The sequence below is a fragment of the Durotheca rogersii genome, assembly GCF_024521655.1.
Source record: "Durotheca rogersii strain YMJ 92031201 chromosome Unknown GGS23scaffold_6, whole genome shotgun sequence".
NCBI lineage: Eukaryota > Fungi > Ascomycota > Sordariomycetes > Xylariales > Xylariaceae > Durotheca > Durotheca rogersii.
The window spans coordinates 1,927,127-1,947,330 of record NW_026251237.1 but is presented as its reverse complement, the minus strand read 5'-3'; the positions used below and the strand labels follow the sequence as shown (position 1 = coordinate 1,947,330).

Here is a 20,204-nt window from a genome sequence, read left to right as displayed (position 1 = left end):
TAGCCGTGCGAGGCCCAGCGACTGATGATTGGCACGGCGATAACCAGCCAAGCACCCGTACCTATGGCCGCTCCTCGGCTCTTCTCTTCTCCAAACATGGCGCTGACGCTGGGGCGAAAGGGGAGGAAGGCTACACTAGTTGGACATCGCGGTGCTGTTATCGGCCTTGGTTACGGCTCCCTTGGAACTGACCGTCTCGGATACCGTTACATCTCGAAGGGAAGCCCAGCACCGAGCTGGATCTCCGATCCGAGCATGGCAGCTGTGTTGGTGTAGCATTCACCTTCATGCCACCCCCTTCGTCTGCCCGCGAGCGGGCCCGAGGGGTAGGGGGGATGCTGCAAAGTCAGATAGATGGATACGGGGCCAGAGGAGGAGACATTGGCGGGAGGACATTCGGCGCCAGGGTGTAGACATCTCGTCGGAGTTGCACCGGAGGAGAGGTTACGAACTAGCATGTGGTGCGGTAGGGTAGTGCGTGGTGTGCGCGGTGGTCGGCTGTGATACGCTGCTGCACAGGGGATCAATTCATCGTCACCAGGCTTGTCCGCCTCGATTTGAGGTGGCTGATGGCGTGTCTATGCACGCGAACGTGGGTTTTCTTAATGGACCGCCGAAAGTCACACATGGATACGACACTTCATCTCTTGGCCGGATTGCACGTCTGCGGCGCCAAAGTGTGCGAATAGAGAGCATCTACCGTTTAATTGGCTATGCAGCGATGGCGATAGACAGACGGATGCGGTGCTGGATGGGCACGGTCAAAGTAAGGATAGGAGGTGTGTAGGAGGTAGGTAGTAAATAGAAGTCGAGAGCGGAGGGGAGGCTTGGTGGTTTTGGAAGATGGAACGATGTTGTGTAAGAAGTCGGATTAACATACCTACACAGGCACCTATCGCTCCCTCGGGTAAAGCAAGCCCGCCTAAGCACGGGGACCTAGCCCTCTCTAACGCACCGAACAGCGCGGTCGGGGTCAATTAATGTGGTGCAAATCGTGCGTACCTGTCTGTATCTGGGGGCTGTTGCCTGGCGCTCCTATTTGCTGGCTGCGTTTTGCTTTTAGGTAGGTACCTACACCTGCCCACGGCTTCGGTCCCCGAAGTACCTACCTCCTTAGGAAGAGGTACCTGCGTAGGTATCTCCTCTACAGTTCTAGTACGGGATCATGCAGGCAGACAGGGTAAGAGGATGATGGGTGGATGACTCCCCATACTGATATGAAGGGCCTGGGGAGTAGGTACCTACCTATGTCAGGCAGGTACCTAAGGAGGTACCCAGGATCAGGTTAGGTAGGTACCTACAGCTCCGTCCCACAATTTCCCCCTTCGCCAGTTGCAGGTAATGCCCACATGTGATACCTACAGAATGTTCCTATACGGGTAGGTACTAGGTATCATGTAACCCAGTAACCTGCTATCTGAGCCACCAGCGCCGACCTGCAATCACGGGTCCATCTACGTGAGCGGTCTAGATAGAGACAAGAGCAAGGAGGTACAGATGGTTTAGGTAAGATATTTATAAACAGCCAATCTAGGTGGCACATATAGGCCGAGGTACCTGGCGTGTTTTTGGGTACCTCGTACCTCCTAAGGGGGAGGAGGGGAGGGATGGTCCGTAAAAATCGACGCTGTTTCTCCCCGCCAGACGACTACATAATTACTCCACCGCCAACCCTCTCCCCTACCCAATCCACGATGGATGAAGACAATAATCCCATCCCCCGGAAACCATCAATCAGATCGACGATTTCGCCAAATCCGAATTCCGCCATTGGCCAGCGCTCGCACGGCGAAAACGCAGTCCGTATTGTCCGCACTAGCCTCGACGGGTTGGTCGAAGGGCCGATCACTGCTCGACAGCGCGCTCGTTGGGTCGGAAAGCCGCTGTGTCTACGATGACGGAGGTACTGTCATCATCATGATAAAGGGATATGCATCTCTCGCTCTCTCGGCTCCTGTTCGTACGTTCGTTCGTACCCTACCCAAAGACCCGACAACCGCCCGACCTATCCAGCTCCGGCCCCCGTACTACGCAACCCTCGCCGTGACCATCGCCAGCATCGAACGTCCACCACGCGAGGATCCCTGTGACGAGGCCACCCACCTCCTTGACGGAGCTGCTAGATCTCATTTATTAATTCTCCCTTCCTGTCCTCTCACTATCGATCTTGGGCTCCCCTCTTTTACCACGTGGCTAACATCCTTGTCATTTCGATCCTTCGAGGCCCCTCCCCCCATCCTGTCGCTTGCGTGACTTTGTCCTAGGTCCCGCCCTGGGAGGTTGTGGGAGAAAAAAATGGCTAGCGAAGAGTGTGTCTGGCGGCCTAGATCCCCGTCATCTGGCGAATCCAGCACCAGTGGTACCGTTGCCGACGACGCCGCACGGGCTAGCGATGTATCCGAGTCGGGCTCAGAACCGGAACCAAAATCAATAGGGACCGTGAATATTCACAACCCTGCAGTCACTTACGGGAGACTAAATCCTGAAATCGAGGAGAATATCTTGATCCTCGACTCTGTGTCCGACGATGGCCTGCGTTGCGATGCCACGAATCGCCTAAAGATGCTCTGGCCCGACGTGGACGAGAACGACCGTGCCTCTGACACTATCGGCCGAGAGGCCGCAGATACCAATAGACCGAGCCGAGGTACGTGGGAAAAAAATCAATTGATTCTTACAAGCCATCGCCGACCCTGTCCACCGCTTTCCGCGTCCTCGCCCCCCCTCCCTCTCCGACTAGTTTAAAAAAGCTAGATTCGGGTTGTAAAGCTCCGGCTTCTCTGATAACATTGACCGTTGAGTTATAGGCGAATGCCCCGACGGCTCGTCTCCGGAAACCTATTCTGGTGCGATATCCCTCCTGGACCTCCCCTCCGAACTCATCGATGCTATATTATCATGGCTACCCCCCTTGGAGCTCGCCGCTGTCTCGCTCGTCTGCCGCGTGATACGTAAACTAGCGAACTCGGACTCGCAATGGAGGCGGCATGTGATGTCGAATCTGCCGGGACGCAGGATCACTACTCCGTACCCCTGCCAGAGTTGGCGCGAGCTTTACGTATCTCACGACCCGTACTGGTTCCTGACAAAGCATAAGCTGTGGTTTTGCGATCGCGAGCTGACAGGCCAGCTTATCATTATCCGCTATGACGAACGACGAGGCTGCATCGAAGGCTACCAGCTGCTTGCGACGCGCAACCGAGACGGGAGCGAGCCGTGGATTGCCGACCAGGACGTCCATATCCACTACTTCGAACCCACCGTGAAGCTTCACCTCGACAAGGCCATTTTACAGCTCAACATCGACAGCCTCGAGAACATCATCCGCAACAAGTCGGTCTCCCCGCCGGTCCGGCACTTTTTTTCGGAGCAGCCGATGCCTCTTAACAAGGGGGCGGATCCGCGGTTTAGCAACTTTCTCCTCGCGAAGCCGCTCGGCAAAAAGACCCTAGGGGGTCGGATGTCGAATAAATTTCCTCATGGTTACATTTGGCCCCCGCCCGCGATTCCGGCTCATCATCGTGTGTCAGGTCAGCCCGCGGGTGTCCACCCGTTAGCGACGTCGGTCAACTATACGTCGGCTTCTACGTCGATTTTTCAACCGCGTAACCGCTCGGAGGCGTCCGATCAGATATTCCGCATTCGGCAGTGGATGGAGATGGGGCCGCCAGCCCTCGGGGTGCACGTCGCCGAGGAAGTGGTAACTTACTCGACCCTCGACCCTATCCTATATACCCCGACCCCAGAGAAACCTTGGAGGGGGATCTGGGTGGGCGACTATAGCGGCCACGGCTGCGAGTTCCTGCTGGTTAATCAGCCCGAACACGAAGAGGAAAGGGATAAGGCGCCGCTGGTACGCTTAGAGGGCGAAACGGAGGCGGAATTCCACGAGCGGTTCTTGTACGAGCGTGTTCATCGCGGCCGGTTGGAAGCGATCAAACTGACCGGCGACGCGAACGTACCCAGGGGTGAGTATACGTTCGTCGCGGATGATCTCGGCGACGACGGATTCATCGGCGTGGCCCGGGAGCCGCCGTTTCAGGGCGCTCGAGTTGTCAAGAGCAAAGGCCACATCGCACACATGGGATTTTATAATGGTAAGGCCCCTAACATTTCCAGGGTCATGGAAGGGAGACACGGCTGATTTCTTAACGGCAGACAAATATATCGAGTCTCAACTCCTGTTACTCTCCCATAACCGCTTGGCACAATACTGGGTCGGCTTTGGCCATATCAGTTTCTTTGAGAGGGTCGATATTGATCAGTTCCTCGTGCCTAAATAAGGCCCCCATGGTGTCGTTCCCGTGTACATAGCACTTTTGGTGGATAAATTCCCGACAGCAGAGCCTACGTTAATTAAGATTGTCCCGAAGATGGTCCCAAGTCGACTTGACTTCCCTTCACTATATTCCTGTCCGATACTTTTTTTTTATTCTATTCCTGGGGACCGACTATCCCTTGCTATCCAGAGCGGCCTGTCCCAAATCGTACTTGTATGCTAGCTAATACAGGATATTGCGCCCCGCCACCCTGTAGTTCGTAGTCCCGAGGTGTTATTTCTGCGGTAGAAACTATAGGTGGGGTGTTAAAAGAAGATCAGAAAGCCACTCTCTACTAGCAACAACGCAAATAATGGGACGGAGTAGACTCAAGTTGGTGTTGACGAAGCCGTCACAACCTAGGCATGTTCGTTTTTTGAAAAGGATACTAGCCATAGGTATATCGTATATTTGATTGGATATCCCGCCGCCCTTTATGCTCTGATGCTAGTCTTCCAGTCGCATTTTCTTGGTAAGTCGTTTCCTCGTCTTAATTCCAAGTAACGGTGGTGTAGATTTCATGACACAATGATCTTCGCCTTAGCTGAGGTTGACCGATAACCTCACCATTTCCTGTCGAGGAGCCTCTATCTTGTGTCCTCGTTATGCCGTGCTCCCCGGATAAGGGATACGGTGTGTATATGTGGGTCCCAGGACACCCTGAAAGGAGCCCTGTGATTGGCTGATTCGCAACTGTATTTAAAGCTGTTCAATCGCCGTTTTGGCACCTAGATTTACTCCTTTTCAATCAATAATAAGTCGGGTTCGGCTTTCAACGTTTTGTATGCCTTATAAATAAGGCAGCGAAGCAACGAGAGCGAACCCTCCACAACGCACATATATGGGTACAATCTGCATATACATAGGTACCTAGGTAATATTTCTTATATGTCCTCGCAGTGAGGTTATATATTCCAACTGGATGCTGACGTCATTTATAGGCAAATATCGGATTTGTATGCACCTATTGCGTAGTTTAAGGTATATGTAGGTACCTGTAGGTACCTGCGTTTTCAACCTTCCCACACAGTCTCGTACAATTATCTCTTCGGTACCTACATTAGGTACATCGGTACCATCCGCAGGTACTATACGTACATCTACCTAGGTACCTTCCTTTCCGGCGACGGGCACAATAGCAAAGTGCAAAGAAACCGGAAAGTGTCTCAATAACCTTCTTGCATCTATATACATCCAGTGGCTTTGATTCCCTTGTACATATACACATGCATAAATACCTCTGACTGTACATAATTATTATATAGGTAGGTACCTATGCTCATCGCACGATTGGACACTGTGCTCATACGAACATTCTGCTCTCTTCATAATCTCGCGAGTCTACAGATCAGCCCAACTAATCCCCTGAACCTCACCCTAAAGCGGGTCGCGGCTTCCTAAAGATTCTATTGGCTCTTTCCTACGACCTTACTCCACTAGTTGGTTAGGGTAAGATCCTTCTGATTACTTAAGCCTCTACTACCGCCACCACTGCCACCACCAAGTCAACTGTACCACCAAGTTAACTAGCACCACCAAACCACCACCACAACCACCACCACCACCACCACCGATTAGTTAATTATTTATTGAATGCTCCTAGGGCAACTTTTAATCGCGAAAAAGAATAAATCAAATGTACGTTCGTACGGTGGTTAGAAAGGAGAATTTAGCGACCCTTGTACGAAATAGGGATAAAGTTTGGTTGACAGGGAAAAAGCTCGGCAAAATCGCCTAATCCGGTTAGAGGTTGGGGTGAGGTACAGGGGACTAGTTGGGCTGATCTGAGACCTCTAATCTCGCCAAAACTCACCCGCCATCCCAGTCAAAGGCTCGACCCTTTCTCCGTGCAGGTAAATAGGGAACGCCTCGACGTCCGCGTCGGGGGTCCTTTTCGACCCCGATTCCGACGCGATAGCACCATCCATCGAGGTCGCGAAGCCGGCTAAGGCCCCGCGACGGTATCAGCGCATGGTAACAGCGCGCTAGACCTTCGAAAACCTCAGCACTGGGCTGACACCGTATAGATACATAATACCCCCCTGGCATGGCGGAGAAATACATCATTCGAGTAACTGCCGGATCAGACTACGATCTAGACCAGCATGTCGTAGTGCCCGTTAATTCGCACGAGCCGGTTAGGATCGATACCGAGTTGATCGACGCGGAGCTCAACGTCCGCGTGCGGAATTACAGCGGCCTGCCTAGAGGCTCGCCCGTCACCTCTCCTTATTTTACGTGCGAGCCTCATACCGCCAATGATGACTGGTACAGTATAGCAATCCGTTTCACGCCCAAGAGGCCTGCCGCCCGTCCCGACTCGATGTCGGTCTCGAAAGACCCGTCCGGAGCCCCGCCGAGACTGGAGCGGTGCTCTGGATCTTCGCAGTCATCATCCTGTGCTGATAGCGACGAGGACACCGATGAGCAAGCTGCTAGCGGCATTTCGGGGACAGACCTCCAATTCGGCAACGATTTTGACCACCCCATTCGAGACCGCCTCCCGCCCGGCTTCGGTTATGCCATGAACATCGTGAAGTGGTGGATCGACCCCGGCCTCGAAGGCGACGCGTACGCCGATCAGCCTTACCTATACGGGCCTGCCTTGTCGTCTTTCAACACCATTCACGTAGGACCGGGCGAGATCTGCCCAGAGAAGGGTGGGCTGTGCTTCGGAGAAGGCGGTGATGAAGATGGCCTCAGGGACCGACACGCCATCGGCACACCAGAAGCCGCCAAGGACCGCATGAAGTGGGCCTTGAAGTCTGACAACCGGAGCCGGTGGCTATTCCATTACGGCAAAACATACTGTCTCGATTTCTACAACCCCTACATTGACTTTAACGAGTTCAGCCTTCGCCTACCAGGCTTCACTCTACCAATTATGAAATACTGGGACGGCCAGAGCCTGAGGTAAGCCGAGCTCGGTCGTTAACGACGCGCGGATATATTGCCCCTTCTCCCACAACAGTTGAAATTGCATTCTCATTGTGCCCATTTGCGTGCATTTAGGCCTAGACCGAAGCGCTCACACACCCTCAGATACGTACTGCGTAACCGCGCGTCCAACGCCACGTACTTGGTAGTCGTGTTCACGCTTTACCTTAAGGAAGATGTCAACGAGGACGGGTCGCTCAAGCCAACTCCGTTAACGGCAGCCAGACAGCAGCAGCAGCATGATGATGGGGAGGCGACCGATGACCTCGGAGGTGCGGCCGAGGTGGATAGCGGCGCGAGCCCGGACAAAGACAATTATGAAACCCGTCGACGCTTTGAGAAGATAGATATTGGTAGGGCAGCTAGGAACCAGGAGACTTTCGACGACGGTGTCGACTAATCCAAATAATAATAGATGCCAGGTCCGTGCCTTATAGCACATCTCTCACTATCAAAGGAGAAATCAACTGAAAACGGATTATGTTTTTACTTTTTTCAATGAACAACCGTATTAATTGACATTGACCTCTGGGTGGAGTTGAAATCGATAACGCCACAACACACGGCCACTCTCACCCTCAGTCCCACCATTTCTCGTAGGTTCGGCTAGTCGATATTATATCAACCTCCATTATCGATCTTCCCCAACCGACAAGTAGTAGTTGGGCGATAGAGAGGGATGAGAAACATAGGGGAACAGCGTCGGCTTCTGGAATTAATGCCTTAAAATGCCTAAAGTTTGCCCCTGGAGTCGTAATATAAACAGGCTGGACGAGGCGCTGAGAATGCAACCCCTCCTCCTCCTCCCCAGCCCCCTTTCGCCTCCTACTCGTAAGATATAAGTAAAATATTCGTCTTCCCGTCTAGGTTGGGCGCAACGTTAGTGCCGAACCAGCCTGATTTCTAGCACAAGTGCTGTCTAAAGTAGTTGTTAAGATCGATCTCAACACTCCGAATTGATGGAATATCACCCTGAGGGACGTTTACGCCAGTATCACCATACGCGAAATTTACAGAAGCCGAGTGCCCCCAGCTGGAACTTTTCCTGTCAGGTTTAGGCGTGCTATCATCGCGCGTATAATGCTACACCCGCCCGTTCTCCTCGAGGACGAGAACCTCGAAGTTCCCGTGGTCCTGCCTATCGTCATACTTGGTTGAGTTCTAAACGATCGAGCCTCCGGAAAGCGCCTTCGGAGAAATAAAATCAGGCACCGTAAGAAACGCTGAGATATATATTCTAACGAGACTAGACCTCGCTGAAGGGTGGATGGGCAACAGCCCGGGCGTGGTAACGTGGAGACGGGGTTGTCGGCTGGGAGAGTAGGATAGGAAGAAGTGCGCCAGACGGACTCGGGGATTCATTGTATATGTAGTCACATTGCCTGAGGGGACTCTCCGAAGCATTAATGGACCTCTCAAGACATCAGCATCCATGCCCAAGGAAACAATAATAACCACAGCGTTCCGTCCTATTCGCTCGTCTCCGAGCTAAACTCTTAACCACGCCTTAATATTAATCCATTCGCCAGGCGACTTTCCTACGCCAATGTCGTAGTACCAACACCACCCAGATCGTATAGATCGCTTCGTTTAGGTGGTGTGACATCGAGAATGTAACCATGTGCTGAGCACGGGGAAGTTGTTGGGCCCCCTCTTAGACTCCCTAGGAATCGGAGTACCCAGGTTATTAACACTAATGTTATAAGAGCGCCGCTCTCGTCACTGCTTTCACTGTCCCTGTAGCTACATAAACCGTAGCCGGCAAGACTGGAGTGTGATTTTCGGATCCCATTCATTGTTATCATGCGTTTAAGGGTATTCTATGTGCTGGAGAATAAATGGCATCGATCATTGGATGGCCTACGCTCAAACGAGACCAACGTCGAGACAGCGAGATCTGGATCTCAGCGCGTTGACGCGCGGTACTAAGCTACCATTATCACCCCGTCTTATCCTATCTACCGGGGCGGATCGCGCCGCTCAGCCGCTCCAGACGGCAGGTCCAGGGGGCACGTAGGCCTCGCCGACGGTGCCGAGGTTGACGAGGATTCCCGGGTCGCTGCTGCCGTAGGCGCCGGGGAACGCGACGAGCGGGCCGGGAGTGCCGCTGCCGCCGCCCGTGATCTTGACCTGCGTACACGCGAGGTAGATCTGCGCACCGCCTTGCCGCATCGCCATGTGCAGCGCGATCTGCTCGACACGCAGCAGGTACTCTCCGTCGGGCGTCGACGCCGGGATCGTCGCGTTGGTCAGGACGTACTCGTCTGGGGAGAGGGAGCAGGAGAAGAAGGTCGGGTTAGTAGTCTCCACGTTTGGGTGCATGTTTGAGAGAATGCGGATCTAAGAGGAGGTGGAAAGAGGGGAAGGAGAATGTTTTGTACTCTGAGCAGGCCAGGTGAGCTGCTTGTTGCGGTCCATCGTGGGTGTCGTCGTATGGAACTTGAACCAGACATTCCCGGACCCGTCCCAAGTTGCGGCGCTCTGACCGGCAGGGACCTTGGCTAAGTAGTATTGGGTCGGTCCTGGGTGGTTGACCTGCTGGGTCGAGATGTAGTGGATGGTGGCGCCGGCAGGGACGGTCAGGATGTTGGCCGCGGTCTGGGACGAGTAGCAACGGAGGTCGGGGCTAGCCACGTTCTCGATGCCCTGCTTGCTGTCGGCGTTCTTCGTCTTACGGGTCGCGAACCAGTCCGTGCTCTCGGCCTTGCCGTTGACGACGAGACGCGGGAACGTGTCTGACGGGGACGGTTAGTCGGGCGAATACGAGGGTTTCCGGGAAGGCTTACAGTGGGCTTGCACCGCCGTAGTGGCGATCAATACGCTGGCGAGAAACTTCATTGCTATTTTCCTGTCGTCGGCGAGGATAGAGGAGGCGGAGGCGAGTGGACAGCAAGACCCGTGGCCACAGTTGCTGGTCTTATGTGCGTGTAACCGACGGCCAAGCAAGCCCCCTTCGCGGGTGACGTGGATGGCCAACATAGAGTGGTGTCATTAATTTATTGTTCCCAGAAAGCCAGGTTCCGCATCGCTCTATTCTTCTCGGTCCGCATTGCGCACCCCACCTGATTGATGCTGCGGGCTTCTTCCACCCTATGGACTGCGAGGGACTGCCTCGCGGCTAATATCGAAGCCAAGCCGGAGGATGGCTACTTTGCACATCTACGGACGGTCTCGGCAATGCAGATAACTGTGGCATTCGGCCGCTTGGAGAACGCCGAGAACCCTTCCATCCGGTTGCCAAGTCGGATGCGCACGCCACAAGTGCCCCTGGGAGTCTTATGTCAGGGACATCGTCACCGAGAGTTGTTGTCTTATACCTACGCTTCCTCGCTCACTTGTTCGGTTCGGGAATGCCCGTACCTATAGGATCCGACTTGCGTGGGCGGTGGGCGGCAGAGGGAACGAAACAGAAGAAGAGCGGAGGGGACGGGACAGGAATGGATGGGAGAAGGAGAGGAATTCGGAATATGATGCCTAAATGAAAAGGTGTTGGAGTACTTCAGTATACCTACTGCCAGGTAAGTCTATAGTCGGATGATTGGGTTGGTGTCAGGTGGGGTTAGTTAGGTAATTACCCCTATTACCTAAGAGACCTAGCATCCAATCAGCATCAACTACGTACCGCAGGAGGTAATAGGCTTATAGACTTGAATAGTTCGCGATTGTTCAAATTAGATTGGTTGAAGTTCAACTTGACATAACTGCATAACCTCTTAAGCATAATACCGAGAGGTGGCCCTCCTCTCAGGCAATGAGAACGTAGGAAACCTGAATCGGAACTGGCCCGTCTTTTCTTTTCTTTTTCCGTCCCAATTCCTCCCTCTCACGAAAAGGTCAGAACATACTGTAAACACTAGGTACGTCCATTGGAACACACGCTGCTTCGATACCGCACATACGCAGTCGCCTCCAATTCCTGAACGCAAGGCGGAGGGTCGGCAGTTATCGCAATGGAAAAAAGGGCCGTCCCCACGAGAAGGTTGAAATACCCAAGTTCTCAGGTCTGTGATCGTGGTAGACAGGCATCGGCAGCTGGGCAGCGAGCACCGCTCTCGTCTACGAGACTTCACGGCATCCTTAGTCACCGTTGGAATATTGTAGCTATAGTCGGAACTGACGGACTACTGATAATGGTAGTAGGAACCGGCGCCCAGCCTCGCAGATCCCTTACTTCTGTACCCAGGCCGCGGACAGCTCGTAGCAGCGGGGCCTGATCGGTATGGCCAAGCTAATAGTTATCTCGAAGCGTTACGACGCTACCGTCGCTGTCAAATAACGACTACAATCGACAACGACGGGGCAGCCTGCAGAGCTGCGGCTTGCTAGCTAGCTAACGCATCTACGGTAGCGTGCTTGGCAACATGCTTGGCATCACCACTCCCCTTGCACCGATCTTGCAAGCTAGGTATTAGACGGCATCCGGTAGGTAACTAGGCAGTGGGGTCTCCTTTTCCGAAAGCCAAGTGATGGCATAACGGGTTGGAAGGCGTGGGAAGGCGTACCAGCTTTTCAGCACTGTGTTGAAAGAAGTATCAACCTATATTGGGGGAAGTGAGCAGAAGCGGTTGGAGGGTGTAATATCGACGATAACTATGGTTCTTTGCGATTACCGGCTAAAGTCTCCATGTCACCTCAGGAGAGGCCTGGCCCCCCCGACTCCCGCGAGATCCTTAGAAAAGGTCTTTCTCGGTCTTAATCCCAGTTCTGCCACGAGCAGGTTTCTCCTCAGTCACGTTGAAGTGGATCGTTTCTACAAAGCAGATGCTCGGTTGCAAAGAGCCGCGAGAGGGGCGCTGGCTGCGACCAGGGTTGAAAGTTGGACGCGGAAAGATAAAAGATAACCCGATCGTCCCCACGAGCCGCGCTTCGTCATTTACCAGCGGCCTCGAGGGCCTGTACGCATTGAATAGCCACATTTCCAAAAATATCCTACTCGTCCTCTCGGGGTAGCGGGAGTGTCGATGAAGGCAAGGAAGCCCAGGCTCCGGGACCGACCGATGTTACCACTTCTGCATGCTACGGGTGGTGAAGACGAGGAATATAATAATATCTGAATTCCTTCTTACAGTTCGGATCAAAACCATGGGTGTTTTTGACCCCATATCCTTCATCCAGACCTACTCGTGCGTCGTGCCTTGACCAACGACTCTCGCCCAGCATGCCGTACTCTAAGTCCGCCGCCTTCATCGGCACTGTGGCCCTCGCCTGGTTAGGGGCGGCAATTCCAGCACCGTCTAGCACGGCAGCGGCCGCAGCGCGATTGGCAGAATGCGCACCGGTCCCCTCGGCAGGCAAGTATCCCACGTGGCAGCAGCTCCCAAAGCAGACGACGCTCCCGGACCCTTGGCTTCCGTTAGCCTACACGACGACGGACAGCGAGGGCGGCGACTCGCCCTCATTCGCCTCCGACGTAATGAACGGAAATGGGAAGAACAGGATCCAGACGCCTGAGGAATGGTACCGATGCCGGCAGCCTGAGATCGTCCAGTTACTCCAGGAATACCAGTGAGTCGGCCTCTGAGACTCGAATGAATCCTGCACACATCTACGAAGTTGTGCGAGTCTCGTTAATTTTGAGCACGTCCTGACAAACGTGCGCGCTCTCACCTAGATACGGCTACTACCCGGACCACTCTCAGGAGACTGTCAAGGCCACCCGTAGCGGTAGTACGGTTAACATCGAAGTAACGGCAGGCGGCAAGACGGGTAGATTCAGCGCTACGCTCGCGCTGCCATCCGCCTCGCCGGCTCCCGTTGTCATTAACATCGGCGGCATGACCAACCAGCCTTACCTACAGGCCGGCATCGCCGTCGTTGGTTTCGACTATACTCGCGTCTCGCCTGATAGCAACGCTAAGACCGGCGCATTCTGGGATCTCTATAAGGGGCGGGACATCGGTATGTCCTATCACAGCTATTTTGTCTATCGTCCTCTGTGTTCCACGCTCCCCATAGATGAATTCCTTTCGTACCAAGAGAGTAGATGAGAGCAGGTTTACCGACTAACCCGCGACCGTCCTCGGAAACAAAACAGGCGTCCTCACGGCATGGGCCTGGGGCTTCCACCGGGTCCTCGACGCGCTCAACGCGACAGTGCCCGAGATTGACAGCAGCCGGGTGGGCGTGACGGGGTGCTCGCGACTGGGAAAGGCGGCGCTCGCGGCGGGGCTGCTCGACCCGCGGATCACGCTGACGATGCCGATGAGCAGCGGGGTGCAGGGCCTAGGGCCCTACCGGTACCACGGGCTCAGCGGGCAGGACGAGACGCTCGAGAACAGCAAGAGCGGCGCCGGCTGGTGGACCGACAGCACGCTCGGCACCTTCGTCAACCACGCCGAGAACCTGCCCTACGACGCCCACACCATCGCCGCCGCCATCGCCCCCCGCGCCCTTGTCATCGACCAGGGCACTGGCGACCAGTTCACCAACTCCAAGGGCACCTCCATCATCGTTTACCCTGCTGCCAAGCAGGTCTACGACTGGCTTGGCGTCAGCGACCAAATCGCCATGTCCGTCCGCGGCGGCGGCCATTGCGACATGAGCGGGTTGTAAGTGTCGAGACTACACTCCCCTTCCCCCCATCCCTCACCACCTCAACCCATTTCTAGAACCTCTTGCTTAGTAAATTTCGAGTCTAACCCCCGCAAAGCAACAGTGTCCTCCCCTTCGTGACGAAAGTGCTCCAGAACAAGACGATCACCAAAGACTACAACGACCTGGGTAGCTACGGCTCGCCGATGACGACGACCTACCCGTGGGCTAGCGCGGTGCCTAAGGCCGCCTAATACCGAACACCTGGCTAGAATTTCATAGCGACTTGGGAGGCACCAGTGTATGAGGAAAAGGAAACAGGGTGTGTCAACGCACATTGAAAATCATTTCGAAGAGGTTTTATTTTTTATTACATGTGACCGAAACGCCTGAACCAAGCAACGTAGCTACGCATCGGCCCTCCTGAGTGCAAGAAACAGCCGCGGCCAACCATGTCTATAAAGTATCGTTACCACCTCCCGAATGTCCCCTTCCAAGAACGCCTATACCCATAGAGCTCTAGAATCACGCCTCGGTTGGACTAATTAAGCAGTGAATGGGTGGTAAGTAGGGAAGCAAAGGAACGCCCTTCTCTCGTCGAAAGATGGCCGAAAAGCAACCTAAAAATTTTAAGGGAGAGAAAGAAATCACGCAAAGGCGCCGACGAGGGCCATGAGCGTGGCTCCGGCAAAGACGGCAAACCCGGCGTTCCGGCGCTTCCGGCCGTGGAGCGACTTGTAGCTCTTCTCGGTGAGGAAGTCCTCGGCGAGGAGCTGGACGAGGCCAGCGAAGAGCAGGAGGCCGCTCGAGATGGCGTTCATGAAGCCGACCATGAGTAGGCCGGTCTGGCTGAGGGGATCGTACATGCGGTGGACGGCGAGGCCGATGGCCTGGCCGATGGGGGTGGTGAGGCCGTAGGCGAGCACCATGAGCCACGGCCGCAGCGACGACCGCGGGAACTGGATCGCGGCGATGCGAGACCCTAGCGCGAGGCCCTCAAACGTCTGGTGGAAGGCGATGGCGACGAGGAAGACGACGAACGGCGGGCCTGTCGCCACCGACACGGCCATTCCGATGAACACGCTATGGAACAGGATGCCGGCCTCGAGCAGGATGCACTGGAACATCAGGCGCTTCTGCTCCTCGGGCGACGGCGGGGCCTGGAGGGCCGCGGACTCGGCGTACCGTGCTGCGAGTCTAGCGTCCCCGTTGGAGCGGGCCAGGGGCAGTTCGTCATCTTCTGGGGTCGGATCGAGTTCGTTTAGATCCAGATGGAGGTCGTCATCATCGCCGTCGCTGTTTTCGTCGTTGTCATCGTCATTCTTGCTCGGAAGAGGAGATTTGTGGCTGTTCGGCGCCGCCGTAGTGATGGGCATAGAGCCGGGCAGTGGCGAGACGTCGGCCATTAGACCTCGACTAGCTCCTAGATCGTCGAGTGCGATATCTGTCGCCCGGTGGCTGCTAGCCCTCCCTGCGGCTAAGCCGCCATTCGTTTGCGCGTTTTTCCTATTCTCATCTAATTCTTCGTCGTCCGAGTCCCACGTGTGCGCATGTGCGTGAGAGTGGCCGGCGCCCCGGGTAGTCAAGTACGATTCCAACGATACGACGGCTAGGACCGACACCATGGCTACTAAACCAGCCATGGGTGGATATCCCTCGTTGAATATGTACGGAAGACAGGGGTCGGTAAGGGATATGAAGGCGGTGGGAAGCAGGTGGACGAAGGCGGTCGCGATTAGGACGCCGGTTCCGAAATGTTGGCTAAGGAAGACTATATTGTGGGCGCGGCGGCTCTTGGAGCTTCGGCGAGAGAAGAGAGGGAATCCGCATGCTACCATGTTTTTTTTGGCCCGTAGTTAGCCAGCTAGTCCGGTGCACGAGCGGAGCCACAAGGCTTGTAGGTACAGGCACTCACCCAGCGTGCTCAGAGTTAAGATCAGGAACAGGGCGAAGACGTGGAGCGGCGTATCGTAGGCGCCTCTGTCGCCGGACCCGCAGGCGGGCTTCTCGGCATTGTTGTTGTCGGCCTGACCGTCCTGTCTTCTCTCGAGTTCGGCAAGCAGCAGATGGGTTGGGATGGAGGACCAGGACGAGTCTACGGTGGGGAGATGGAAGTTAGCAGGCCGAGGCGCAACCTATTGCGAGGGCCATGTCGCGTACGGATATGCGCCGACGTGCATGCACACATACGTACCTCCCTGGGTTAGCAGCTCCATCGTAAAGGAACAGCTATGGGTGCGGATGCGGCAACCGAGGCGCGGGGATAGGTCATCTACAGGCGGCGGTATGATTCGGGACGGGACGCTGTCGGCATCGTCACTGCGATTCCTGATTACGGAGGGAAAAGGGTGATGCCGGCGTCGCTATGTTGTTGTGGTGGTGACGGTAGAGAAGGGCATGTTGTCGTCGACGCCGCCGACAAGGTGTCTTGTTCTGTTCGGTACCTAACGGAGGCGAGATCGGATGTATATAACAATAGCTACACACATAATAGGAGGTACATTCTCTAAGGCAGGGAGGTACTCCGGAGGCATGTCATGGATGGATACCTTCTATCAATAGAAGCTGCGCCATTGCCAGAAGCGGCGACGGATGGAAGAAAATTGATTCTTTGGACATTCTTTTAGTACCTAGGTACCTACCTGGTACAGAGAACCACCTGAGAGGCGAGTCGGCAGCAGAGGTGATCCAGGTACCAGGGTAGGTACCTCCTAGCCTCCTAAGTGCCCGGGTAGGTACCTAGGTACCTGCCCGTGGCTGGACTAGCTGACTCAGCCTGTCGGGTGGGTCCAGGCCGGACTCCAGCCTGCCCGATGTCTCGGAGCGTTCGCCGCCCTCATCTTTTGCTTCAGCCATCACCACATCGCTCGGGAATCTCTCATTCTGCAACCAGGGTCTATCTTCAGGGCGTAGTGCGTCGATTTCTCTGTATCGAGTGGGATTTCGGCGACATGTAATACCATGTTCTTGCAGTCATCCAACCTCAGACCACTTACCTACCTACCTACCTACCGGAGCCATGTTTTCGAATCCTAGGCCAGACGGAAGAAAAAATGAGCTGGTGAGAGTCCGACCGTCAAACAGAGACCGGTACAGCCTCCCGCTATCTAGACGGGGATTCTCCTCCCGACAAAGGAGGGCGAGATATTGAAATCTTCAAGTTAACCCGGACCACTAACCGGGGCCTCTTGTCACGTCGACTTTCGGTTTCCTATTCATCGCACTCTAATATTCTGCTTTAGGGACAGTAGGTATAGCCCGGGAAGAGAGCGATCGAGTGACAGCGCCTAACAGGGCGTCTCCTTTTCAATATCATCCATACATGCTTCGTCAAGCCAGAATGTCTATCAGAAGTAGCCTCCAGGTTGTAAATCAAATACCCACGTTATCTCGTCGCATTGTTACCCTTCCGAGTCAAGCTCGCCCTTCCGTGCAATGCATGTACACTGTCATGTTAAGCTCATAGGAGCGCAACGGATTTGTGCTCTCTTATATGACACGCGCTCCATTTTATCTCTGCGAGATAGTTCACAGACGGATATTAGGTAATATGTCAAAGGACTAAACACCCAAACACCGTCTAAGGTTCAAAGTAAAGAGGACCGAGCGAGGGAGTTAAGACAGTACGCGAGCGTGATATTCTTGTTATTAGCATTAGTAGACGGAGGCAGGAAGAATTGATTCTTTTCGCCCGATCGTTCTCAGGTAGGGGCACACTATAGGCACCAATAGGTATTGCCCGTAATACCCACGTCGCGAAAGCCATTCCTTCTAGGCCATACGAAAACCCAGTTTACGGCACGATCTATCTATCCAACTTGAATGTCCGGACCCGGTTACAGAACTCTTACCGTACGCTCGTTTCAATTTGGACTCGTGACCGCCGGGTCTTGTTGCTTTCCGAGATACTTGGAGTATGGAGGCTCTTTAAAGCTCCTAGATCCTGATAGCAACTGTTGCCACTTTCTACAGGAGCCTGGGCTCCGGTACTTTGTTATTTAGTAGGACGAGGTTTCGCCAAAAGCCATAACCGAGCGATATTATGCTTGGAGTGCACTACAGTGAACTATGTAGGTACTTTCTCGCGACATCATATATGACAAATTTCTCTACGTCTTGATTTCCATCTCGTCGGATTCTGACTCTGGCGTTAGCGGCCTCTCCGGGAGATCTCCGTCTCGGCCAACATGGTCTACCAACACTATCAGCTGTTGCACTCCTTCGGGATGCAGGTATGATGCCATCCTAGGTTTACCATCGATAACGGAGTTTCTCAAATGCCTGAGACAGTATTAAAGACACGAGCTAAGATAAAGTCATACGGAGCTGGTTCTGGAGTCCTACATGCGAACAAGGCGGGGAAGAATACGGCACACAACTGCTAGGCTATGTATTCCCCCAGTCTATGGTGTTTCCATTACCTAACGATGTCATTACCATCTGCTATGTAAATATTGACGCGAGACTAGTCAGCACGACTACGGTTCCCCCTCTTCTCTTCAGCCCCTTGCCGCCCCCCTGTTATGGCTCCTTCTACGCGTCTATGTAAGACCGCGGGGGCTCTTCCTCATGTAGGTACACGCCGCATTCCCAAACCCCAGCTTGTACGTACTCCTGGTTGAATACAGGAATCGAATTGCAGCTGATTCATCACAAGCTCTTTTTTTTTTTCTTCAAGTCGCCTGTCCTGAAAACTTGCCCGCTCTCCTCACCTCCTCCCTGCCTGCATTTCTCCATCTCGTCTTCTCCCCTCGTTACATTCTCCACGGACAGGTGCTCGGCAAGCGATGGAGGCTGAGACGCACCCGATGCGAGCATGCGGTATATACTTAGACAGGAAAGTCTGCACGCCCGCACGCCATAGCGCATTGACGTCGAATGATAGACGCACACCGTCGTATTGTACTTGGTGCGTGTCGTGCCCGAGTGGGCAGATAGCCCAAGGCGGGTACTACATCACGATGTAATACGGCGCCCAGCCCGAATGGTTAGCAGTACCTATATGCAGACCTGCCTATAATGTCCCCGGTCCCGCCGACGCCCATAGCAGATTACCGGGCGACGTTACCACATGCAGGCAAGTTGCAAGCGAGTAACAGTGTAACGTCGTTCGGGGCCATGACTAAGTTTACCTAAGCTAAGCCAGTACGAACGGCGGAGGGGTCAATTCTTCTCAAACTCCCTCCCTCGCCATCCGCGTGCCCCGTTTGGCTCACCTGCCAGATTATACCTACTCCGTAAATGCATATGGTAGGTACATGGGTAATCAGATGGGATGCGGCGTAGGTGCCTCTAACTTGCCCTTTTACTACCTCCTAAAAAGAGACAGTCTTTTCGACAGAAATAGGAGCTTAAGGGGCTAGGTACCTGATCTACGGCATCACATGTAGGTACCTAGGTGACAAGGATGGCAGAGGTACCTAGGGGGTAATGGAGGTAGGTAGGTAGCCAACGTTACTCATCTCCTCTGTTACCTGATGTACCTGAGCGTGAAGGCTGAAGAGATACCCATGCCGGAATTGAATTATCGAATTATCTAACATCGGATAACTAGGTACCAACACGCCCCTAACATCGGGTTAGTGCATATAGCACCTTCCCACATTAGGTACCCTGCCTAGGTACCTGCCTTATTCCAATAGGCGGCTCCGTGCAGTACACAGGTACCTATCAGGCAACATATTAGATCCCCTCCTCTTCGTCCTCCTCCCTCTGCTGCCACCATCGTGCCCCTTGCCCCCCCCCCCAAGACCATATCCATTCCCTCGCGTCGTCCCTCGCGTCTTGCCGAGTCGGCCATCACGAACACCCCTCCCCCCGCACACCCTCTCGCAGACACTACGTAGTATGCAGCCTACGGCGTTACCCTCCTTACCTCCAGCAGCCTCCAGTCATTCTCGTCAGGTCACGCGTGTCCTATCCCGTATCGTTGGGGATCCTTATATTATCACCACTCCATGGCAGAGCACCGTTTAATCAATGTAAAGAGCTTTACTCAGCAAAGCTTCCCGAGGTAGGCAGGCCGTCACCGTGGTCTTATGCCGCTCTTCCCGAGGACGGAGGGATGGATGGCCGGGCTTATCGACCACAGCACGTCGATGACATACCTACCTACCTCACCGGTGACAAAGCAATGTGGCATCGCATCGGCATCGCGAACCTTGATGACCCAGGCCACGGATCCAGAGTAAGGGTATGGGTCCACGAAGCGAAACGTCGTGTAGGCACCTCTCCGTGTCGTCTAACTACTGCGCCGTGCCCCGCGCTGTCGCCATCTGCAGCTATCACGGTGTCATATTGCGTAGGCGGTAAAGTGGCCAATTGCCAATTCTTCGCGCCATTCTGTCAACATGAACGTCATGCGTCCCTGTCAAGCGTTACCTGACGAAAACGGCAGCTCTGAAGTTCATACAAGCC

The 20,204-nt window shown here is 54.3% G+C and overlaps 6 protein-coding genes across 6 annotated transcripts; 3 read left to right on the top strand and 3 right to left on the bottom strand.

The window, feature by feature from the left end:
* Nucleotides 1-1,894: 1,894 nt before the first annotated feature.
* GGS23DRAFT_604395 (F-box domain-containing protein) lies at nt 1,895-4,283 on the top strand (the record flags this gene model as incomplete). Its single annotated transcript, XM_051519595.1, has 4 exons — nt 1,895-1,908; nt 2,358-2,647; nt 2,808-4,097; nt 4,159-4,283. The coding sequence occupies 4 exons, from the start codon at nt 1,895-1,897 to the stop codon at nt 4,281-4,283; spliced, it is 1,719 nt and encodes a 572-aa protein (XP_051373662.1).
* A 1,764-nt stretch (nt 4,284-6,047) lies between these two features.
* GGS23DRAFT_562468 (DUF1769-domain-containing protein) lies at nt 6,048-7,882 on the top strand. The gene is made up of 3 exons (XM_051516022.1): nt 6,048-6,293; nt 6,347-7,232; nt 7,332-7,882. Exons 2-3 carry the CDS (start codon nt 6,367-6,369, stop codon nt 7,654-7,656), a joined length of 1,191 nt encoding a protein of 396 aa, XP_051373661.1. The 5' UTR covers nt 6,048-6,293; nt 6,347-6,366; the 3' UTR covers nt 7,657-7,882.
* Nucleotides 7,883-9,025: 1,143 nt separating this feature from the next.
* GGS23DRAFT_562462 (lytic polysaccharide monooxygenase) lies at nt 9,026-10,758 on the bottom strand. The gene is made up of 4 exons (XM_051516021.1): nt 10,578-10,758; nt 10,043-10,523; nt 9,638-9,991; nt 9,026-9,520 (listed from the first exon to the last, which is right to left on the bottom strand). Exons 2-4 carry the CDS (start codon nt 10,233-10,235, stop codon nt 9,237-9,239), a joined length of 831 nt encoding a protein of 276 aa, XP_051373660.1. The 5' UTR covers nt 10,236-10,523; nt 10,578-10,758; the 3' UTR covers nt 9,026-9,236.
* Nucleotides 10,759-12,310: 1,552 nt separating this feature from the next.
* GGS23DRAFT_470226 (carbohydrate esterase family 15 protein) lies at nt 12,311-14,105 on the top strand. Its single transcript, XM_051514213.1, has 4 exons — nt 12,311-12,761; nt 12,868-13,154; nt 13,291-13,804; nt 13,906-14,105. The coding sequence occupies exons 1-4, from the start codon at nt 12,415-12,417 to the stop codon at nt 14,039-14,041; spliced, it is 1,284 nt and encodes a 427-aa protein (XP_051373659.1). The 5' UTR covers nt 12,311-12,414; the 3' UTR covers nt 14,042-14,105.
* Nucleotides 14,106-14,279: 174 nt separating this feature from the next.
* GGS23DRAFT_470212 (Zinc/iron permease) lies at nt 14,280-16,357 on the bottom strand. Its single transcript, XM_051514212.1, has 3 exons — nt 15,982-16,357; nt 15,703-15,882; nt 14,280-15,618 (listed from the first exon to the last, which is right to left on the bottom strand). The coding sequence occupies exons 1-3, from the start codon at nt 16,001-16,003 to the stop codon at nt 14,435-14,437; spliced, it is 1,386 nt and encodes a 461-aa protein (XP_051373658.1). The 5' UTR covers nt 16,004-16,357; the 3' UTR covers nt 14,280-14,434.
* A 1,504-nt stretch (nt 16,358-17,861) lies between these two features.
* Nucleotides 17,862-18,834, bottom strand: GGS23DRAFT_562457 (uncharacterized protein). The gene has a single exon (XM_051516020.1). The coding sequence runs from the start codon at nt 18,654-18,656 to the stop codon at nt 18,438-18,440; it is 219 nt and encodes a 72-aa protein (XP_051373657.1). The 5' UTR covers nt 18,657-18,834; the 3' UTR covers nt 17,862-18,437.
* Between the last annotated feature and the right edge of the window lie 1,370 nt (nt 18,835-20,204).

Coding starts and splice junctions, on each gene's coding strand:
- GGS23DRAFT_562468 (XM_051516022.1), top strand. CDS start 6,367: ATGGCGGAGAAATACATCATTCGAGTAACTGCCGGATCAGACTACGAT. Junction 7,233..7,331: donor TGGGACGGCCAGAGCCTGAG/GTAAGCCGAGCT, acceptor GCGTGCATTTAG/GCCTAGACCGAAGCGCTCAC.
- GGS23DRAFT_470226 (XM_051514213.1), top strand. CDS start 12,415: ATGCCGTACTCTAAGTCCGCCGCCTTCATCGGCACTGTGGCCCTCGCC. Junction 12,762..12,867: donor CAGTTACTCCAGGAATACCA/GTGAGTCGGCCT, acceptor GCTCTCACCTAG/ATACGGCTACTACCCGGACC. Junction 13,805..13,905: donor CATTGCGACATGAGCGGGTT/GTAAGTGTCGAG, acceptor ACCCCCGCAAAG/CAACAGTGTCCTCCCCTTCG.
- GGS23DRAFT_470212 (XM_051514212.1), bottom strand. CDS start 16,003: ATGGAGCTGCTAACCCAGGGAG. Junction 15,883..15,981: donor GGAGCTGCTAACCCAGGGAG/GTACGTATGTGT, acceptor TCCCCACCGTAG/ACTCGTCCTGGTCCTCCATC. Junction 15,619..15,702: donor CTTAACTCTGAGCACGCTGG/GTGAGTGCCTGT, acceptor AAAACATGGTAG/CATGCGGATTCCCTCTCTTC.
- GGS23DRAFT_562457 (XM_051516020.1), bottom strand. CDS start 18,656: ATGCGCTATGGCGTGCGGGCGTGCAGACTTTCCTGTCTAAGTATATAC.
- GGS23DRAFT_562462 (XM_051516021.1), bottom strand. CDS start 10,235: ATGTTGGCCATCCACGTCACCCGCGAAGGGGGCTTGCTTGGCCGTCGG. Junction 9,992..10,042: donor TACGGCGGTGCAAGCCCACT/GTAAGCCTTCCC, acceptor CGTCCCCGTCAG/ACACGTTCCCGCGTCTCGTC. Junction 9,521..9,637: donor GCTCACCTGGCCTGCTCAGA/GTACAAAACATT, acceptor CCCTCTCCCCAG/ACGAGTACGTCCTGACCAAC.